The sequence below is a fragment of the Lutra lutra genome, chromosome 5 (assembly GCF_902655055.1).
Source record: "Lutra lutra chromosome 5, mLutLut1.2, whole genome shotgun sequence".
Taxonomy (NCBI): Eukaryota; Metazoa; Chordata; class Mammalia; order Carnivora; family Mustelidae; genus Lutra; species Lutra lutra.
In genome coordinates, this window is record NC_062282.1 from 163,159,528 (window position 1) to 163,183,305 (window position 23,778).

Consider the following 23,778-nt stretch of genomic DNA (forward strand, 5'->3'; position numbering starts at 1 on the left):
GAAGACAGTCTCTGGGCGAACTGGACTGTCCCTGCAGGGAGGAGGACGGGCAGCCAGCCGATGTGAATCCCTGCTCTCCCGCGGCGGCCCTCCCCAACCCCACGACTCAGGGTTCACCACTTCCCCGGCCTGCGTTCAGTGTCCTGACTCGCGGCCTCTGCTGCTCCCAGCATGGACCCAGAGGGCTCAGGGCCGACCCCACGGTCACTCTCTCGTGGACACAGCAGCTCGTATCTTCATCATGACTGCTGCCATCTCAGCTTCTAGGGCAGAGACTGCTGGTGTGACACAAGGCCCTCTCAAACAGCACAGCCACCACCAGAATTTACAGAGAGAATCCTGACATCTCCCACACAAAGCCATGGGATGCCTTTGCACAAGGGTGGGCGAAGGGTCCCCAATACCACCAACCTGAGGCATGTTGGCTCACATCCACCCTCAGGAGAGGGGGAGCGTTTCCTGCAGAGGAAGAGGGTTTCTCAAGCCCCGAAGCCATGTTCTGGGGTTAGTAAGCTGCAGAAGCTGCTGGCTGCAGCGAAAAAGCAGCGTTTTTGTGGGTCGTCACTCAGAGTGACTAAGTTAGACCGGGGAAAGAGTGACAAATCGTGCATATTTAACATATCCCATAGCAAAGATGAGTGCTTTTTTCCAGAAAGGAAAGGGCCAAGCTTAAAGGAGGCAATGCTGATGCAGACACGTCAGGAAGATTTCTTTAAAAACATGTGGGAAGACACACGGTCCCCCTGTGCCCTGGTGGAAGTCTGTGGCATCATGATGACAGGGCCTCCTCACGCAGAGCCTGGATCCGCAGAACTGCTGAGCAAGGAACCAGGGGCAAACCAAAATCTCAACGGAGAAACAACGGTGTTTTCCCTACAAATACACTGAGAAGCAAACGGCAAGGACAGAGGGAAGTCATACCCTAAGACGGTCTTCGCTGAGTGGCCGGCACAGGCCTCAAGCGGGCTGTGAGCCAACCAACACGCAGCACATGTCCTTGAACCAGACAGCTGGTGTCTGATGACCTGAGGCAAGCACACCATGGTGTGGGGCTTTTTAACATTTTCTACGTTCTAAAGATGTGCACGGAGGTCTGTGTGAGTGACAGGACACAATGTCTAGGCATCTACTTCAGAATTACTTGAAAAGGAAAAAGAAAAAGAACTGAACCATTCGGCCACAGGTTGAAGAGAACCTAAAAGTAGTTCTATCAAACATTGTTTAAATTTCTACTTGCTGGACACAAAGTGGCAAGCATCCTTAAGAATCCACTGTCAGGCCCTTGAGAGAGATCTGGGAGAGTGAGCACGTTCCATTGTATGTGTACCTGTGGAGCCGTGCCCACACAACGACAGGCCCGCAACACACATAGCACGCACATGGACACACGCACAGTGCACACGCGGACAGACACACACAGCATACACGCGGACAGACACACACAGCATGCACACGGACAGACACATGCACAGTACACACACAGACACACACACAGCACCCACATGGATAGACACACGCACAGCATGCACACACATGGACAGACCCGCAACATGCATAGTACGCACACAGACTGACATACACACATGCACAGCATGCACGCAGACAGACAGACACACACACAGACACACACAGTACACACATGGACATACACAGCATGCACACGGAGAGACATACACAGACGCATGCATTGTACACACATGGATGCATGCATGGCATGCACATGGACAGACATACACACATACTACACACACAGTACACACACAGACACATGCATAGCATGTACACACATGGACAGACATGCAACAGGCACAGCACGCACATGGACACACGCACAGTGCACACGCGGACAGACACACACAGCATGCACACGGACAGACACATGCACAGTACACACACAGACACACACACAGCACCCACATGGATAGACACACGCACAGCATGCACACACATGGACAGACCCGCAACATGCATAGTACGCACACAGACTGACATACACACATGCACAGCATGCACGCAGACAGACAGACACACACACAGACACACACAGTACACACATGGACATACACAGCATGCACACGGAGAGACATACACAGACGCATGCATTGTACACACATGGATGCATGCATGGCATGCACATGGACAGACATACACACATACTACACACACAGTACACACACAGACACATGCATAGCATGTACACACATGGACAGACATGCAACAGGCACAGCACGCACATGGACACATGCACAGCACACAGGTGGACAATTACACAGTATACACATGGAGAGACATACGCACAGCATGCACAAACACGGACACACATGCACAACATGCACACAGACAGACATACAAGCACAATACACATATGGATGCACGCACACTATGCACACAAAAACATACACGGACAGACACAGCAAATGCACAGAGCACACACACGTGCACACATGTACCTCTACCACACACGGGGACGGCACACACATGCACACGCACAGAATGCCACCATGTGCCTGCATATCCCGCACTCACATAGCCCACATGTACATGGGCATATGCACACATTCTAAAGGGGGATGCAGCCATAGGCTGACCGCATGTGCATGCCAGGAAACACAGGAGCTTGGACTGGGCACCGCTCTTGCTCTATGTTCTCCAGCTCCAGAGAGGAGAACAAAGTGGGTGGGCACACGACAGGCCCTGTTGACGAGGGGCCAGCATCAAGCAGTGGGGAGCTGTGTGCAGGCAGGAAGGAGCCACAGGCAGGGCATAGTGGCCCCGTGAGTGCACAGTACCTGTCTTAGCTCCTGGGCATCCCCCTCGGAAACCAATGGCTCACTCATCTGCAGTGGAAGCAGCCGGGCCTCCTGGCTCGCCAAGCAGGGCTCGCGGTGCACAGCACGGTCCGTCAGCCCAGACGCTGAAATGGAAAACCAAACGGCAGTGACATCGTCTGGAGGTGTGAACCACGTGAGAACTTTCAGACCTTCCCATGGGAGGCCATCAGGGCTCTCTGGACAGACGCAGTGTTTCCAGCTCACCCACGGTCTGGCAGGACTCGGCTCTGCTATGCCGAGCTGGGGTAGGGGCTGCTTACGTGCCCTCAGACCCTTGCCCAAGCTGCCTCCACACCCTGCTCTGATCAGAGCGGGCACGGACTGTGCTCTGGTTTTGGCTCCATAACTGCTCTCGCAGGAAAGGGCCTTCATCCGCGTGCAGACATTTCTCTTCTCTGGGGGAAAGGGCTATAGGTGGGAGCCTGGAGAAACGCACACAGAACACCCTGCTGGAAACCGCGGCATCATCTTGTCCCCGACACAGTGCTGAGGCTCTCTGAGTGCAGGAAAGGGCCAGTTGGCTGGGCCAAGCCACGCTGGCTGTGTGGCTGCACGGATGCGGGGGTGCGTCAGAGCCCTGCACATGGCCAGACCCCGCTCAGGGGTGTTCCCAGGCACAGGGCACCTGCACCTAGCCAGGCTCCCCAAAGGCCGGAAGGGCAGCCTGGAGATGCGGTGATAACCAAGGGGAACTTGGAAGCAGCCGTGGCGTGCGACCCGTCCTTTGTTTCAAGCGCTGACTCGAACCCCAACCCTGGCACCACAGGGCCCAGAGAAGGGCCTGAGCCTCCCCCCAGGACACAGCACAGCCACGTTCATGGACAGCGATGCCGGGAGGCAGATGGCTGTCCGGAGGCCAGACCGGCTCCTCTGAGCACTTCTCTGCTCCTGAGCAACGGGAGGCCCAGAGGGCTCATAGGACCCTGGCGGCAGGGAGCAGAGCTGCGTGATGAACACATCATCAGGAGAGGAAGGACCAGGCCTGAAGAGTAGGAGCCCGACTGGCCATTCCCAGCACACAGAAATACCCCTGCTATGCTCATTTCTCAATGTAATCCCTGAAGACGGCCTGGCTGAGCAAAGAAAGCATGGCCTCGTCCAGGAGAGATGCAGGCTGGAGCGAGGAAGACACGGGGTTCTCAGGGTCCTGGAGCGGAAGAGGGACCAGGCCCAATGCAGAGAGCTTGGGGACTGGTGCGTGAGCAAGAGCTGTGCAGAGGCAGGACCCCGGGTCCTGGCCTGCCTCTACTGGAGGAGGCTGTGTGCAGAAGCCCCTCTGCTCTGTGTGCGCCCTGGGAAGCCTACAGAGACCCGCCACACCGCAGGTGTATTCAGGCAGCCAGAAAAAACCCTGACTGTACACCATGCACACGGATGTCTGCTCATCTACGTCCTTCTGTAAGAAAAATAAAAGCTGATCGCAACCCAGCAAACTGATGTCACAACCTGTGTTCTAGGGCCCAGTCTGGCTCCCTAAAGGCTTTTAATTAGCAAGGAACTTTCTGCAGCACACAAATCAGCGCTGTTCAGCCTCACGGGATCTAAATGTCACTACCTAAAACGTTACATAACGACAAGCACTTTTCTGAAACCGTCAGAGCGAGCTGGAAGACATGATGGCAGAAATAGCAAACGAAGACATGAACTACCAGCTATTATTAGCCTCAAGAAAAGGCCAACCCATGCCCACGACGTTAACCAGTCCTCGGTGCTAATGCGATGACAAACACTGGTTCCACCTCCCCACTTGGCCTTGGCCCTCCCCTTCCCTGCTTTCTACTCCCCAGGCTCATGGACTCCTGCTCCAGCCAGCCTGGCAGCCCATCCTTGGAGGCTCGCACACCATCCCCGGTCCCCATCCCTAGCTCCCCATCCATGGCCTGCTAGTACCCCGTCCCCGGCACCCTGTCCCCAGCCCCTGGTCCTCATCCCTGGCACCCTGTTCGTGGTCCACTGGTCCTCTGTCCCCGCCACACTGGTCCTCTGTCTCTGGCACCCTGTCCCCAGCCCACTGGTCCTCTGTCCCTGGCATCCTGTCCCCAGCCCACTGGTCCTCTGTCCCTGGCTCCCGGGGCCCTGCCCGTCCTGCTCCTCATCTGCACACATCACACACACAGACGGCCCCCAGCACAAGTGTGATGGCATGTCCTCCACTCTGCGGCTCCATGAGTGACAACCTTCCCTCATCTGTCCTGCCATCATTCCACTTGCACACCTTTGATATTAACATGCTTGGTACCGCACTGGTTCTCTGAGACCAAGGCCCGAGTCTGACTCACACGTGGGCCTGGCCCTGGGCCCCTTTAGCACTGGTGTGCTCTCCATTCCAAGACCCAGAGCTAGCTTCTGGAGGGACACGCTGATATTTCTTTGAATACTTAACGGAACAGGTTTTACTTAAGCAGAAAGCCCAAACAGAGAATTTTTCTTCTTGGAATACACTGAGTCACGGTATCTTTCATGGCCAGCAGGATGACACCTGGCACGGAGCTCGGCACCCCTGGTGCTCTGTATTGAGACCCGAGTCACTGACTCAGTTCAACGCTGTGAGCTATCTTCTGAAAACATCGATTAAAATGGTTTCGTCTCTAGAGCCACTAATAATCACAGTCAAACATAATCAGCACAAAGTGTTCAAGCTGCAAGGGGACTTACGCATGATCTCACTCCCTGGGAACAACAGCTGGGCTGGCAGGGGCATCTGCAGATGCCAGTGTCCTTTATGGACAGCTCTGCATCTGAGCAAGAACTCCCCAGCCCACTCTCACCCAAAGCCTGTCTGCTCGTGGGCCATTTTCCTCCTTGTCCCTGGGACCTGAAAGCCTCATCCATGACACAGGGAAGGAAATGCCTACCCTACCCAGGGACGGACCCAGAAGTTTAGAGAACTGGGGTGGGAAGCCCTTTCCACAAAATCCCAAGTGCCCAAGCCCTCAACACTGCAGGAAGGTAACAGAGAGAGCAAGCCTACTCAGTAGAGAGAAAGTAAAGCCCTCGGCAAATGTACCTTGGACCCAAGCAAGAGTCCTCGGAAGATCAAGTGGGTGAGAACCCACAGCCCCCAAAGGTCCACAGGGACCAGGGGTGGTCTGTGAGAGGTCAGCGTGGCGCCCGTGTCCTAGTGACCGCACGGCTGGGGGGGGGGGTGTCTGTCAGTGGTCTGCGTGGGGTCCGTGTCCTAGTGACCACACGGGGAGGGTCTGTGGTCAGCATGGTGTCCGTGTCCTAGTGACCACACAGGTGGGGGGGTCTGTCTGTAGTGAGCGTGGTGTCCATGTCCTAGTGACCACATAGGTGTGGGGGGGTCTGTCTGTGGTCAGCGTGGTGTCCCTATCCTAGTGACCACACGGGTGGGGGGGGTCTGTGAGTGGTCAGTGTGGTGTCCGTGTCCTAGTGACCACATGGGTGGGTGGGGGGGTCTGTGGTCAGTGTGGCGTCTGTGTCCTAGTGACCACTTGGGTGGGGGTGTCTGTTTGTGGTCAGTGTGGTGTCCATGTCCTAGTGACCACACAGGTGGGGGGGGTCTGTCTGTGGTCAGTGTGGTGTCCATGTCCTTGTAACCACATGGGTGGGGGGTCTGTGAGTGGTCAGCATGGTGTCCGTGTCCTAGTGACATGGGTGGGGGCGGTCTGTCTGTGGTCAGCATGGTGTCCGTGTCCTAGTGACCACACAGGTGGGGGATCTGCGAGTGGTCAGCATGGCATCCGTGTCCTAGTGACCACACTGGTAGGGAGGGGGGCCTGTCTGTGGTCAGCGTGGTGTCTATGTCCTGGGATTGGAACTCCACCACTTGAAGCCCAAGTCTTAAATGACAGTGTCCCCAACGTGTATTACTGTGAAATAGATGTGTGTGCTCCTGATGCCAGGGGCTGTTCTGGGTACTTGAGAGGTGGTCATCAGGAGACCAGCTGGGTCCAGTCCGGACGGAGTACATGTCCCAGTGTGAAAGTGTGGCAGACCACCAGAGGGCGAGTGTTGTCTCTTAAATGAGGTGGTCAGAGAAGGCTTCTCTCCAAGGTGGCAGTTGGCAAACAACAAAGACAAAAATAAGTACCAAAAAGACCATAAAATGCTATGCACGGGCCATGCTGTGAAGTCTTCTTCCTAAAACCTGTCACGCCAGGACCCTGAGACAACATGAAATACAGTGCAACTGGGAAATAGTCTACAAAACCTCAGCACAACTCCTGCAAGCTGCTGAGACCCTCAAAGCAAGGAGAGCTCAGGGAGCCGCCACAGGTCACATGGGAGTCCAGACGAGGGTCCTGGGACAGTAAGCACGGGGGGATCTGGAGAGAAGCCGGATAGGCTTGCTAGCTGTGACAGAGAGGATGGCAGCCGCAGGGGACCATCCTCCCAGCTCGTCCCCAAGCCTGAAAAGACCCTACTTTAAAGGTGCTGTACACACAAACAGTCATTTTCCGCTGCTTTTCCCCAGGGTGGATGCAGTCCACCAGTGTCATTCCCAGCCCCTGAAGCCCAGGAGACCCTGGCGCCTGCCCCTGGCCGATCCACCTCCACCACGCAGGACTGGAGGTCTCTGGAAAGTTCTCCAGACGCTGACTCAAGGCAAACCTGGGTTCCGTGGCAACACTGCCACCTGCTGGGCACGCATTCTACCCAACCTGCTTCTGGAGGAGAGGCATCTGTTTCTGAGAAGTCAAGTCATGGTTTCCACCTCCACGGCCTCTGTTTTCCAGCGTGGGAGAGGGAAAACACCGGTGCTGGCAAAAAGCAGCAGGAGAGACAGAGAGGGCCTGCCCAGGCCTCCCGCGGAGCCCTCGGAAAGCCGGACACTGTCCCACGTGTTGGCCTCCTCCCTGCTTCCCCTCCTCCCCCACAAACACCCCCATACTCTGGAGGTAGGGTGCCTCACTGAGGGAGGATGGCACCTCTCGGTCCACGTAGACAAGACACACTGTGGGAACCCCCTTGCTCCCGCCCCTGAGGCTCAAGTGAGCACCAGGGTGAACACCCATCTGTCATCACAATGTGGTCCCGTTCCCTCCGCACACACACCGTGGTCTGTGACGGTGATGGGTGAGGCCACACATTCCCAGTCCAGGTCCTGCTGGGAAGGTGTCTGAGGATGTGGTGAGGGCCCAGCACCAGCTGACCTTCTGTGAGGGAGCCTGTCTGTGCCCTCCCTGAGGAGGAAGATGTGCAGCCCATGTGCCCTTCCCAACGGCAGGCCCTGAGGAACCTGCACTCACCTGGCTTCTGCCGGGGGACCACAGTCCTGGCATGCACCTCCCACCCTCCCTCCCTGTCTGCACCTGGACACTCAGGGTCAGAGCGGGCCCAGCAAGCCTCTTCTCCCCTGTATGGTATGTGCTTCCTCTGCCACCTGTCTCGTGACACCCTGTGCCGTGTCCTCTCTCTGGAACCACCCACGGATGTGCTGGAGCTCCGTGAGAAAAGGATGGCAAGTGCCTGGCCCAGGGAGTTCCCCATAAGCACAGGCAGAATGAACAGCTGGATGCGCTACCAGCCCTGGGGCTCCTCACGGCCCAGGCCCCTCCCAGAGAAACAGGAGGGCGGGGGCAGCCAATGTCCTGCCTGAGGCCTCTCTCAGGCTCACTGCGACTGCCCATCCTTCTCAGCCCCTTTATGTGCTGCCCAGTGCTGCCTTGAGAAAAGGGCCAGAGAAAAATCTGGAAATGCCACGAAATTATATTTGTACACTAACACTTCCGATATTTTGGTGCTTATGGGACCACATCTATTTTCAGGTACATTTCTTTCAAAACACGAAGTCATGTAGAATAATGTAAAAATATTTATGTGTTAGGGAACCAGGTTACACATTAGCACTGAAAAACAATCACTTTAGAGCAAAAAGAACCTAGAACAGTCATAAGCATACTCCTCCTGTAACAGACATCCAGCAATCAGAGTTAATAATAAGGAAGGACTACTGGCCTGTTAGCAGGATCATGGTAACATAGACACAAGCTCACCTGGGACAGTACCAGAAAATAGGGTATTTTGTGACTTTGTGATTTCTTAGGCCGGGCACAAAACAAGCTGACGGGGAATTTACCCAGGTAAGGATTTCTGTCACGGAGAATGACAATCTGGCAGAGGGACAGGTAGCTTCCGAAGCCAACGGGACGCACAGCTACAGCATGGCAGGGACTCCTACAGAGCCAGAAAACCAAGCAACGGCAGAGCAGAAAACAAACACAGACGAGGCAACCCACAGAGAAAACTCATGATGCCCGAAAACAAGCAAGTAGCATCAGACTCGCCATGTCACCGTCAATCACAGACATGAGAACACACATGAGCGAGATGCCACCTGACAGCATCCAGATGGCAAACCCGGGATGTCAGACGACCCTGGGCTGGGACCCAGGACCCCTGCTGCAACTGCCCAGCTCCATGCTCCCACAGAGAGACTCAGAGGGACAGGAGGAAGGCCTGCAGACCCAATGAAACTATGCCGCAGTTTTCAGAGATTGATTCGTAAATAAGTCCCTGGAAGGCGGGACAGGATGACTCTGATGCTGCGCTCAGGGGTGGAGGGACGCCCACCAGGGTGGGCAGGTCAGTGCCAGCAAGTCCCATGGAGGAAAGGAGGAAAGCCTCATGTGGAGCCTTCCTCTGTTCTGAAAGGGCCACCAAGCCCTGCCAACCTCGGGGACAACCCATCCAGCCCTCAGGTGTGAGACACACCTGAGTTCTGAGACTAGGGAGAATGGTCTGCAGGGTCTTCATTTACAAACAACGGACAGTCAGTGGTGCACTGCAGGCATGCTGTGTTGGACCTCGACCTTGGAGACTAGTGCGCAGGCCGGGCCGGAGCTCACTCACCCGCCTGCCAGACGGTGCAGCCCTTCTCTGCTGGGGAAGACATTCTGGCACTTTGGGGCATCAAGGTGCCTTCTAACAATTCCATCTTCTGGCTGAACTGCACCTCCAAAATGGGGAGAGCCTCTGGCATCCTGGCGGATATCAGGCGATAAGCTATGTCTGGCTTCCCAATGAACCGCTGGCGAATGCTAATTTCATAAGGTGTGTGAACCTTAATGTCATCTATATCTTCTCTTTCAAATCTGTGCATGAGCAAAGAGCTTGAGTCATGGATTTCCAACCCCGACACAAGGAGGGTGAGACTTCCTGCTTTAACATGACACCCTGTCCCCTGGGAGACAACAGCAGGAATTCGGACCACCACCCCTTCTTTTCCAAGAGCTTTGGGACCAGCCGTTGCGGTGCCTTTCTTGGGCTTCGATTCTGTCGGCATCTTCCAAAGCTTGGAGCTAAAGGGCCACCAAGAAGGGGACTCCAGCTCTGTCAGCAACCTAAAAGCCCAAACAAAACACAGAAACACAGTGAACTGAGTGTTAATGTTTTGAGAACCGCTTTAGCCTTTATAAAGCAGTTAGCCTTTTTATAGTGTTCTTTTCCACAAGCAACCCACGAAGCAGAAGAGCAGGAAGCACTCTGCCTGTTTTAGAAAAGAAAACTGAGGCTAAGAGCAGCATCTCTTAGGGTTACAGACAAGCCCAGCCCATAAGCAGTAAACACACAACAGGAACACACGTCCTCTGACTAGAATGCTGCCCTTTTCACATCGGACTGTGGGTAATTCTGACTCAAAATAATCTGCAGTAACCTGTCCTGTTCAATGTGGTAACAAGCACATGGGTCTACAGGCACCTGAGTGTGACTGACCTAAGTGGGGACTGAATTTTCAACCGAAGTACCTGTGGCTAGTGGCTACCGCACTGATGGGACCACTGTGAAATATCCACAAATACCAAGAGATCTACCTCGTAGCAAGAAAATGGAAGCAGAAAAGGAAGAACAAAGGAACACAGATCAAATGGCATAAGCAGAAAATAAAACTCAAGAGGGTGGGGTTAGACTCCACCATATTAGTAATTATGCTACATATAAATAGATGAAATCCTCTAATTTAAAGGCAGATTGTCAGCCTGGATTAAAGAAAAAACCAACAACATACAGCGGCATCTTCTTCACAATAGACACTGTGAAATATAAGGACACAGAAACATCAAAAACACCGGGGATGGGGGAGGGCTGAGGGGAGATACATTGTGCTAAAAGAAAGCTCTCAGACAGAGCCTGTTACCTGGGAAAAAGACAGACAACACACAATAAAAAAGAAAGTCAATTTGACAAAAAAAGTTAGTGCTAAACATGTATATCTAACAAAACTCCGAAATGCACTGATCAAAAAGTAACAAAATTATAAGGAGAAATAGACAATTACAGCTGTAGACTTTAACAAATTTTCTCCATAATTAATATAGCAAGAAGACAAAAATGACTAATAAGAACATAAACACTATTCAATTCACTCAGCCTGGTGTTTACTGAACATTATCCGACCACTGAATGCACTCTCTTTTAAAGTACATTCAGAAAAAAGAGCAACACATCTCAATAAATTCCAAGGTCTGAAAGCCTACAGAGCATACCATCTGTCCCCAAAGAAATGAAATCTGAAATTAATGACAAAACACTAATACAAATTCCTCAAATATCTGGAGATTAAGCATAATTCTAAATAAAGGGAACCAGAAAAGTGAATGAAACAAAATGGAGTGAATGAAACAAAACCTTATGAAGGAAATGGCAGGATGCAAACAGTGCAGTCATGAGGAAAATTTGTAGCTCTCAATGAATGCATCTGAAAATGTCTTAGAAAGGGTTAAAATCAGTGATTTAAGCTCCTGTTCCAAAAAGTTATAAATTAAACCCAAAGTAGAACAGAAAAGCAGAAATCAGTGAAATTGAAAACAGAAAAAAGAGAATATTTACAGAGCCCAAAGTTGGTTTTTCGAAGTCATTTTTAAAAAGTAAACCCTTACAAGAAATGACCAAGAATAAAACAAAGAGGGGCGCCTGGGTGGCTCAGTCGGTTAAGCCTCTGCGTTCTGCTCACGTTGTGATCTCAGGGTCCTGGGATTGAGCCCCGCATTAGGCTCCCTGCTCAGCAGGAAGTCTGCTTCTCTCTCTCCCTCTGCCCTTCCCTCTGCTTGTGCTCTCTTGGTCTCTGTTAAATAAACAAATAAAATCTTAAAAAAAGAAAAAACAAGGAAACTGCATATTACCAATATCAGGAACAAAAAAGGCATCACTATAGATTCTTTAGCGTTTGAAATAAGGGGATATCATATCCAACTTCACACCAAGAAATGGGACAACTTACATGAAACAGATAAAATACTCCAAACACCCAACCTTCCAAAACTGCAGCAAGAAGTAGTTTAAGACTATAAATACCCGGGTGCCTGAGTGGCTCAGTGGGTTAAGCCTCTGCCTTCAGCTCAGGTCATGATCTCAGGGTCCTGGGATCGAGAGCCACATCAGACTCTCTGCTCAGCAGGGAGCCTATTTCCCTCTCTCCCTCTGCCTGCCTCTCTGCCTACTTGTGATCTCTATCAAATAAATAAATAAACTCTAAAAAAAAAAAGAATATAAATACCCATAGTGAAGTGGCAGCAAGAGAAATTTGGAAAAAATCCCATTTACGAATATTCCAAAAATAATAAAATACCTTAGGGATAATTTGAACCAAGGAAGTGAAAGGCTTGTATTCTGAAAACAAAAACAAAAACAAAAACTAAAACTGAAGACACAAACAAATGGAAATACATACCATGCTCACGGATGGCAATAATTAATACTGTTAAAATGTCCACACTACCCAAAGCAACAGACAGATTTAATGCAATCCTTATCAAAATACCAGAACATTTTTTTCACAGAACTGAACAAATAATACTAAAATTTGTATGGAACCACAAAAAACCTCAACTAGCCAAAGTGATCTTCAGAAATAAGAACAAAGCTGGAGGTATCACAATCCCGGATTTCAGGATTTATGACCAAGTTGTAGGAATCATAACAGCATGATACTGGCACAAAAACAGACATGCAGATCAAAGGAACAGACCAGAGAGCCCGGAAATACACCCACACTCATGTGGTCAGTTAATCTGTGACAAAGGAGTCAAGAATAGACAACAGGACAGTCTCTTCAACAAATGGTGCTGTGAAAACGGGACAGCCACTTGCAAAAGAACGAAATAGGACCCCTTCTTATACCATACACAAAAATTACCTCCAAATGGATTAATGGATTAAACTGAGACTTGAATCCATAAAACTCCTATAAGAAAACATACACAGTAAAATCACATTGACATCGGCCTTAGTACCATATTTATAGATATGTCTACTGAGACAATGGAAACAAAAGTGAAAACAAACTATTGCGACTACATCAAAATAAAAAGCTTCTGCATAGTGAAGGAAATCACTGACAAAACAAAAAAGTAATCTACTGAATAGAAAAAGGTATTTGCAAATGATACATCTGAGAAGGGGTTAATAGGCAAAAGATATACAACTCATAACCAAAACATACAAACAACCCAATTAAAAAATGGGCAGAAGATCTGAATAGGCATTTTTTCAAAGACGACATCCATGTGGCCAAAAGACACACCAAAATATCTCAACATCATTCATCATAAGGAAATACAAATCAAAACCACATTAAGATATGGAATGGCTAAAATTAACAACACAGGAGAAAACAGGAGTTGGTGAGCATGCAGAGAAAGGGGAACCCTCATGCACTGTTGGTGGGAATGGTAAGGAGGTTCCTCAAAAATTAAAAATAGAATTACCATATGATCCAATAATTCCACTACTGGGTATTTACCCCAAGAAAATAAAAACACTAGTGATAAAGATATCGTATCCCTATGTCTACTGCAGCATTATTTATAGTAGCCAAATATGGAGGCAACCCAAGGGTCTCTCCACTGATGAATGGATAATGAAGAGGACACACACACACACACACACACACACACACACACCAGGGACTATTACTCAGCCACAAAAAAGAATGAAGTCTTGCCATTTGCAAGACTCCATTGTGGATGGAGCTAGATGGTATTACGCGAAGTGAAATAAGATAGAGAAAGACAAATGCTACACGACTTCACTTACATGTAGAATCTAAACATGTAAGCAAAAGAATAAACAAAGTGCAGAAAGAGACCCATAAATAGAAAAGGGATGGTTGCCAGAGGGGAGGGTTGGGGGAGAGGGTGGTACAGGCTTCCAGTATGGAGCAGATAAATCATGGAGATAAAAGGTACAGCCTAAGGAATACGGTCAATGATACTGTAATATCGACACAGATGGTAGCCACGCTTGTGTTGGGCATAACATTCACCTGTCAAATCACTACACTGCACACCTGAAACTAATACGACATTGTGTGTCAATGATACTTAGCTAAAAAAAGGGGTGCATGGACATCCTCCCTCAGTGAACTATACTGTAGTGTGCTTTCCCCTAATTGGAACAGTGTCTGAAAACGTATGTGAGGAGTCACAGGTAACAAGGGAAACTGTACCGGCTCAGTAGAGGGGGCCAGTAACAAGACCCCACCCTAATTCTCCCAGCCAGGGTACAGGTGCAGGGAAGCGAAATCCCACCCCCAGCCAGCAGTGACAGGTGTCTGTACCTACTGCAAGGCACAAACTAGGGCCAAGTGGGGAATTGGGGCTCTCGCTCTCACATGGCAGTAAGAGGAATCAGTGTTTTTCTTTCTTTTTTTTGGAAGACAGAAGGTGAGAGGGGAAGGAGAGAGAGAATCTCAAGCAGGCTCCACGCCCAGCATGGAGCCAACATGGGGCTTGATCGCACCACCCTGAGGTCACGGCCTGAGCTGAGATCAAGAGTTGGAAGCTGAACTCACAGAGCCACCCAGGTGCCCTAAGAGGAATCAGCTTCTTACTCCCAGGGCACCATCAGGGAAAACTAAACAAAAACAAGACCCAGAGTTGTCCAGGATACAATGAAGAATCACCCCACCAAGAACCAGGAAAAGTTCCTCTTAAATAAAAAATACAAGCAAATGCCAAGACCAAGATGAAACTGATGGGATTACTAGACAGGGATTCTAAAGCAACATCAGAAAAGTATTTCCACAAGCAACTATGGACATGTTGGAAATAAATTAAACCACAGTCTTAGCAGAGAAACAGAAGACACAGTAAAGTATCTGAGAATTTTTGAACTTAGAAATACAAGAACTGATATAAAAAATGGGTCGATGGAGACTGTAGCCAGAGATGAAAGATAAAAGAATCCATGAGATTAAAGGTCAAAGAAGAGAACAACAGAGAGAAAACACTAAAAACAACAATGAGAACAAACCCAAGGGTCCAAAACAAAAGACTGAACATTCACATCACCAGCACTCCAGCAGAAGAGAAAGACTGCAAGCTGGAAAAGTACTCAAACAAATATTGGCTGACCATTTCCCAAATTAGGCAGAAATACATAAGCCCATAGCATCAAAATACACTAATCAGACCCACACAGTATACCGAAGAAATCATTATGAAATTTTATGTTAAACAAACAAAGAAAAGATCTTGACAGTGGCGTGAGAGACCCCTCACCTACAGGAGAAAACCAAATCGAATGACAGCACACTTCTCGTCAGAAACCATGGAGCCAGAAGGAAGTGGAACAGTGGTTTTCAGTGCTCAAAGAAAAGAACTGTCAGTTCACAAAATTCCACACTGAGTGAAACTTTTCTTCAGGAATAAAGAGGTAATTGAGTTACTCTCAGAGGAAGAAAACCCACAAAGAAACTGCTGCTAGCGGGTCTGCCCTGAAAGAACGTCTCGAAGAAGTTGTCGAATCAGAAAGGAACTGAAAAGGGTAGCTAGCAATTCCAGAACATCAGGAAGGAGGGTAGAGAAATAGAGTAAATATACAGGGAAATAAAATACACTCACTTTTTCTCTTGAGCTGGCTAAAATATGTAAAAGTGGTTCTCAAATAGGTACACCAAGTTAAGATAATCACCCTACGGGATTCCTACAAATCGTCTTAGTAAGTTAGAGACATAAAGACAGGTTAGGTTCCTACACAGCACTGACCAGTTACATGTCAACACCAGCACACTGTGCCCAACTGCGCGTATACAACGTAGTACCTAGAGTGACTGGAGAAGGGTCTGTGTGAGGAGGCACACTGAGGACAGTGCACGGAAGTCACCATGGAGTTCTGAGATAATATTCAGGTAACCTGTAGGAGGTGGGGGGTGGGGAAGGAAACAAACAACAGAGGGAACAAGTAACACAAAAATAAAGCAGCAGATGTCAGTGTTTTTACACCACACTAATAATTACATCACCAGGATGGCAAAACTGTTCCACGTTCAATCCACTTTCTGTCAGACTCCTAGCTGGCTCCCGTGCAGAAGCTGGCCAGTGAACCCTAAAGTTCATACAGAAATGCAAGGGGACCGGAAGAGCCAGAATGATCCTGAAAAAGAAGGACAGAGCTGGCGGACCCTACCACCTGCGTGCAAACCCTACTACAAAGCTCTGGACATGAAGTTGGTGTGGCGCTGTCACAAGGTCAGACACATGGATCAGTCTAGAAGCAAACCTTCATGCGGAGGGTCAGCTGGCCTCCAGCAAGGATGACCAGATAGCTCACCAGGGAAGCACTGAACTGAAATACTGCTGAGACCACTGGATATCCACATACAAAGAAAAGAAGTCCAGCTATTTCTCATGCCGTGAACTCCAAGTGGATCACAGACCTTAACAGAAAAGCTAAAGTTTGGACCATGCAGTGAAGCAGACATGACACCAAAGGCAAATGATGAAAGAAAGTCAGATACACTGGACCTCGTCAAACTTTAAATCCTTTAGGCTTGCACCCAGGCAGGCCTGAGCCACATGCAGGGGAGGCGGTCCGGCCCTGGGACTCTGGCATCCCGAGGAGGAGCTGAGGATGTGGCCAAAACCAGGGCCCAGGTGCACGTCTGCCATGGTCATCTGTCACAGTCGGACCATGCTCTAGGGAGGGAAGTCTGCCTGGCAGTGTGTGAAGGAGGCAACAGCAAAGCTCTGAAATGCTCACTGCTTGAATGCAGAAGATCAGTGTTGCATGCCTCATCAAGAACACAAGTAAGAAAGGGACACTTGGTACTCTTATGCTGAAGCCAAAATAAAAACAACAAAGCATTTTCTCTGGTCACTTAAAACAGAGAAGCCAAAATAGGACACAGACACTTTGCCTCGTCTGTCAGGTTGGACCAGTTTTTCCCACCAGGAACACAGGAGATGGGGGAGGAATTCTGTTTTTTAACACGTACAAAGTAAACGATTCTCTTGCTCTAAGTTATTTTAGGAAGAAAAAATGAACAGTTATGAGCTGGGAGCATCCTAACATGTTTTGAAAGCTGTTCTAAAGCAAAGTGGAGTACCTGGACGGCTCAGTCCACAGAGCATGCGACTCTTGATCTCGGAGTTATGAGTTCAAACACTACATTTGGCAGAGAGATTACTTTAAAAAAATCTGAAGCACTAAAAGTGGACAGATTATTATTTTCAAACCTGACTCTTCAACCAAATGACACACTTTGAACATCCTTTGTGAATATCATGAAGGCCACTGATGGGACTTAAAATTGTTAACATGCAGCGTGAGGAGAAAATGTCTACTGGGAAAGTTGAGGATAAAACTTTCTTTCACTCAGTCTGTCAAATTTAGTTCAAAAATAAATTGTGTTGGATTCCTTGGAGAAAAAAAATTAAAATTCTCTGCTTCAAAGAATATCTTTAAGAAAGTAAAATGGGGGCACCTGGGTGGCACAGTTGGTTGGTTAAGCATCCAATTCTTTTTTTAAAATTTTTTATTTCTTTTCAGCGTAACAGTATTCATTGTTTTTGAACCACACCCAGGGCTCCATGCAATCCGTGCCCTCTCTAATACCCACCACCTGGTTCCCCCAACCTCCCACCCCGCCGCCCCCTCAAAACCCTCAGATTGTTTTTCAGAGTCCATAGTCTCTCATGGTTCACCTCCCCTTCCAATTTCCCTCAACTCCCTTTTCCTCTCCATCTTCCCATGTCCTCCCTGTTATTTGTTATGCTCCACAAATAAGTGAAACCATATGATAATTGACTCTCTCTGCTTGACTTATTTCACTCAGCATTATCTCTTCCAGTCCCGTCCATGTTGCTACAAAAGTTGGCTATTCATCCTTTCTGATGGAGGCATAATACTCCACAGTGTATATGGACCACATCTTCCTTATCCATTTGTCCGTTGAAGGGCATCTTGGTTCTTTCCAAAGTTTGGCGACCATGGCCATTGCTGCTATAAACACTGGGGTACAGATGGCCCTTCTTTTCACTACATCTGCATCTTTGGGGTAAATACCCAGTAGTGCAATGGCAGGGTCATAGGGAAGCTCTATTTTTAATTTCTTGAGAAATCTCCACACTGTCCTCCAAAGTGGCTGCACCAACTTGCATTCCCACCAACAGTGTAGGAGGGTTCCCCTTTCTCCGCATCCTCGCCAGCATGTCATCTCCTGACTTGTTAATTTTAGCCATTCTGACTGGTGTGAGGTGATATCTCATGGTGGTTTTGATTTGTATTTCCCTGATGCCGAGTGATATGGAGCACTTTTTCATGTGTCTGTTGGCCATCTGGATGTCTTCTTTGCAGAAATGTCTGTTCATGTCCTCTGCCCATTTCTTGATTGGATTATTTGTTCTTTGGGTGTTGAGTTTGCTAAGTTCTTTATAGATTTTGGACACTAGCCCTTTATCTGATATGTCATTTGCAAATATCTTCTCCCATTCCGTCAGTTGTCTTTTGTTTTTTTTTAACTGTTTCCTTTGCTGTGCAAAAGCTTTTGATCTTGATAAAATCCCAATAGTTCATTTTTGCCCTTGCTTCCCTTGCCTTTGGTGATGTTCCTAGGAAGATGTTGCTGCGGCTGAGGTCGAAGAGGTTGCTGCCTGTGTTCTCCTCGAGGATTTTGATGGATTCCTTACTCACATTGAGATCCTTCATCCATTTTGAGTCTATTTTCGTGTGTGGTGTAAGGAAATGATCCAATTTCATTTTTCTGCATGTGGCTGTCCAATATTCCCAACACCATTTATTGAAGAGGCTGTCTTTTTTCCATTGGACATTCTGTCCTGCTTTGTCGAAGATGTGTTGACCATAGAGTTGAGGGTCTATTTCTGGGCTCTCTATTCTGTTCCATTGATCTATGTGTCTGTTTTTGTGCCAGTACCATGCTGTCTTGATGATGACAGCTTTGTAATAGAGCTTGAAGTCCGGAATTGTGATGCCACCAACTTTGGCTTTTTCAATATTCCTTTGGCTATTCGAGGTCTTTTCTGGTTCCATATAAATTTTAGGATTATTGGTTCCATTTCTTTGAAAAAAAAAAATGGATGGTACTTTGATAGGAATTGCATTAAATGTGTAGATTGCTTTAGGTAGCATAGACATTTTCACAATATTTATTCTTCCAATCCAGGAGCATGGAACATTTTTCCATTTCTTTGTGTCTTCCTCAATTTCTTTCATGAGTACTTTATAGTTTTCTGTGTATAGATTCTTAGTCTCTTTGGTTAGGTTTATTCCTAGGTATCTTATAGTTTTGGGTGCAATTGTAAATTGGATGGACTCCTTAATTTCTCTTTCTTCTGTCTCATTGTTGGTGTAGAGAAATGCAACTGATTTCTGTGCATTGATTTTATATCCTGACACTTTACTGAATTCCTGTACAAGTTCTAGCAGTTTTGGAGTGGAGTCTTTTGGGTTTTCCACATATAGTATCATTTCAACATATAGTATCATTTCCACATATAGTATCATATCATCTGCCGAGAGTGATAGTTTGACTTCTTCTTTGCCGATTTGGATGCCTTTAATTTCCTTTTGTTGTCTGATTGCTGAGGCTAGGACTTCTAGTACTATGTTGAATAGCAGTGGTGATAACGGACATCCCTGCCGTGTTCCTGACCTTAGCAGAAAAGCTTTCAGTTTTTCTCCATTGAGAATATTTGCGGTGGGTTTTTCATAGATGGCTTTGATAATATTGAGGTATGTGCCGTCTATCCCTACACTTAGAAGAGTTTTTTGATAAGTCTGGCCAGGGGTTTATAATCTTATTAATTCTTTCAAAGAACCAGCTCCTAGTTTCGTTGATTTGTTCTATTGTTTTTTTTTTGGTTTCTATTTCATTGATTTCTGCTCTGATCTTTATGATTTCTCTTCTCCTGCTGGGTTTAGGGTTTCTTTCTTGTTCTTTCTCCAGCTCCTTTAGGTGTAGGGTTAAGTTGTGTACCTGAGTCCTTTCTTGTTTCTTGAGAAAGGCTTGTACCGCTATAGATTTTCCTCTCAGGACTGCCTTTGTTGTGTCCCACAGATTCTGAACCGTTGTGTTTTCATTATCATTTGTTTCCATAAATTTTTTCAATTCTTCTTTAATTTCCTGGTTGACCCATTCATTCTTTAGAAGGATGCTGTTTAGTCTCCATGTATTTGGGTTCTTTCCAAATTTCCTCTTGTGATTGAGTTCTAGCTTCAGAGCATTGTGGTCTGAAAATATGCAGGGAATGATCCCAATCTTTTGATACCGGTTGAGACTTGATTTACGACCAAGAATGTGATCTATTCTGGAGAATGTTCCATGTGCACTAGAGAAGAATGTGTATTCTGTTGCTTTGGGATGAAATGTTCTGAATATATCTGTGATGTCCATCTGGTCCAGTGTGTCATTTAAGGCCTTTATTTCCTTGTTGATCTTTTGCTTGGATGATCTGTCCATTTCAGTGAGGGGAGTGTTAAAATCCCCTACTATTATTGTATTATTGTCGATGTGTTTCTTTGATTTTGTTATTAATTGGTTTATATAGTTGGCTGCTCCCACGTTAGGGGCATAGATATTTAAAATTGTTAGATCTTCTTGTCGGACAGTTCCTTTGAGTATGATATAGTGTCCTTCCTCATCTCTTATTATAGTCTTTGGCTTAAAATCTAATTGATCTGATATAAGGATTGCCACTCCTGCTTTCTTCTGATGTCCATTAGCATGGTAAATTCTTTTCCACCCCCTCACTTTAAACCTGGAGGTGTCTTCGGGTTTAAGATGAGTTTCTTGTAGGCAACATATAGATGGGTTCTGTTTTTTGATCCATTCTGATACCCTGTGTCTTTTGATTGGGGCATTTAGCCCATTAACATTCAGGGTAAGTATTGAGAGATATGAATTTAGTGCCATTGCGTTGCCTGTAAGGTGACTGTTATTGGATATTGTCTCTGTTTCTTTCTGATCTACTACTTTTAGGGTCTCTCTTTGCTTAGAGGACCCCTTTCAATATTTCCTGTAGAGCTGGTTTGGTATTTGCAAATTCTTTCAGTTGTTTGTCCTGGAAGCTTTTAATCTCTCCTTCTATTTTCAATGATAGCCTAGCTGGATATCGTATTCTTGGCTGCATGTTTTTCTCATTTAGTACTCTGAATATATCATGCCAGCTCTTTCTGGCCTGCCAGGTCTCTGTGGATAAGTCTGCTGCCAATCTAATATTTTTACCATTGTACGTTACAGACTTCTTTTCCCGGGCTGCTTTCAGGATCTTTTCTTTGTCACTAAGACTTGTAAATTTTACTATTAGGTGACGGGGTGTGGACCTATTCTTATTGATTTTGAGGGGGGGGGTTCTCTGAACCTCCTGGATTTTGATGCTTGTTCCCTTTGCCATATTGGGGAAATTCTCTCCAATAATTCTCTCCAATATACCTTCTGCTCCCCTCTCTCTTTCTTCTTCTTCTGGAATCCCAATTATTCTAATGTTGTTTCGTCTTATGGTGTCACTTATCTCTCGAATTCTCCCCTCGTGGTCCAGTAGCTGTTTGTCCCTCTTTTGCTCAGCTTCTTTATTCTCTGTCATTTGGTCTTCTATATCGCTAATTCTTTCTTCTGCCTCATTTATCTAGCAGTGAGAGCCTCCATTTTTGATTGCACTTCATTAATAGTTTTGATTTCAACTTGGTTAGATTTTAGTTCTTTTATTTCTCCAGAAAGGGCTTTTATATCTCTCGAGAGGGTTGCTTTAATATCTTCCATGCCTTTTTCAAGCCTGGCTAGAACTTTGAGAATCGTAATTCTGAACTCTATATCTGACATATTACCAATGTCTGTATTGATTAGGTCCCTAGCCTTTGGTACTGCTTCTTGTTCTCTTTTTTGTTGTGAATTTTTCCGCCTTGTCATTTTGTTCAAATAAGAGTATATGAAGGAGCAAGTAAAATACTAAAAGGGTGGCAATAACCCCAGGAAAATATGCTTTAGCCAAATCAGAAGAGATCCCAAATCGTGATGGGGGAGAAAGGGGATAAAAAGGGGTTCAGAAAGAAAAAAAAAAAAAAGAAACTATTAAAAAAAATAAAGCCGATAAAGAAAAATATAAAAAGGAAAAAAAAATATATATATATATTAGATAAACTATTTAAAAAACGTTAAAAAAAGAAAACGGTAAAAGTTAAAAAAATTTAGCAGAAGAAGAGAAAAAAAAATTGAAAAAGAAAAAAAATATTAAATTAACTGCAAGGCTAAAGAATCATGGGGAGAAAGCCATGAGTTCCATGCTTTGCTTTCTTCTCCTCTGGAATTCCGCCGCTCTCCTTGGTATTGAAACTGCACTCCTTGGTAGGTGAACTTGGTCCTGGCTGGGTTTCTCGTTGATCTTCTGGGGGAGGGGCCTGTTGTAGTGATTCTCAAGCGTCTTTGCCCCAGGCGGAGTTGCACCGCCCTTACCCGGGGCAGGGTGAGTAATCCGCTCGGGTTTGCTGGGTTTGCTTTCGGGAGCTTTTGTTCCCTGAGCGCTTTCCGTAGAGTTCTGGAAGACCGGAATGAAGATGGCGGCCTCCCGGTCTCCGGCCCGGAGGAGCCGAGAGCCCGGGGCCCCGCTCCTCAGTGCGCCCTCAGAGAACAGCGCCCAATTACTCCCGTCACCCTGGCCTCCGGCCGTGCTCCGAGCTAACCGAGCCTGCGACCGGTTCAAGGTAACCCCGAGCTGGGAGTCACTCCTCGGCTCTGTCTCTGTAGCCGGCTTCCCTGTTCTAATACCAGTAAGCTCTGCGACACTCAGACACCCCCGATCCTTCTGTGACCCTGCGGGACCTGAGGCCACGCTGACCCCACCTGGGCTTCACCCCAGTTAAGCCTCTGGAGTGATGTCCCTCAGCGGAACAGACTTTTAAAAGTCCCGATTTTGTTAGATTAAGAGTCACTTATGGTTTGTCTCCCTCCCAATTCCATCTTGTTTCATTTACTCTTCTCCTACCCCCTTAACCCCACATGTTGCATCTCCTCTCCCTCATATCAGGGAGATCATATGAGAGTTGTCTTTCTCTGATTGACTTATTTCGCTAAGCATGATACCCTCTAGTTCCATCCACATCATCGCAAATGGCAAGATTTCATTTCTTTTCATGGCTGCATAGTATTCCATTGTGTATATATACCACATCTTCTTTATCCATTTGTCTGTTGATGGACATCTAGGTTCTTTCCATAGTTTGGCTATTGTAGACATTGCTGCTATAAACATTCAGGTGCACGTGCCCCTTCGGATCACTACATTTGTATCTTTAGGGTAAATACCCAGCAGTGCAATTGCTGGGTCATAGGGTAGTTCTATTTTCAACATTTTGAGGAACCTCCATGCTGTTTTCCAGAGTGGTTGCACCAGCTTGCATTCCCACCAACAGTGTTCTTCTGCCCATTTTTTTATATGATTGTCTGTTTTGTGTGTGTTGAGTCTGAGGAGTTCTTTATAGATCCTGGATACCAACCTTTTGTCTGTACTGTCATTTGTGAATATCTTCTCCCATTCCGTGGGTTGCCTCTTTGTTTTGTTGACTGTTTCCTTTAAGCAATACAATTCTTGATTTCAACTCCTGATCATGATCTCAGGGTCGTGGGACTGAGCTCCTGGGGTTCATAACTCTGTGTTCAGTGGAGAATCTGCTTGAGATTCTGTTTCTCCCCCTTTGTCCCTCCTCACTACAGGTCTAAAATAAATAAAGAAATCTTAAAAAAAAATAAGAT

The 23,778-nt window shown here is 47.2% G+C and overlaps 1 protein-coding gene across 3 annotated transcripts in view; it reads right to left on the minus strand.

Annotated features, from left to right (window-relative positions):
• The window catches only part of SNAP47 (synaptosome associated protein 47), a 54,438-nt gene that overhangs the window by 14,542 nt on the left and 16,118 nt on the right, over window positions 1-23,778 (minus strand). For 2 of the 3 annotated variants that reach the window (XM_047729292.1, XM_047729291.1), the window contains exons 3-4: window positions 9,648-10,138; window positions 2,790-2,914 (exon numbers count right to left, since the gene is read on the minus strand). In XM_047729292.1, coding sequence (XP_047585248.1) covers window positions 2,790-2,914; window positions 9,648-10,138 — 616 coding nt within the window. The remainder of the gene's footprint in view (window positions 1-2,789; window positions 2,915-9,647; window positions 10,139-23,778) is intronic. The other variant, XM_047729293.1, reaches the window with a different exon arrangement.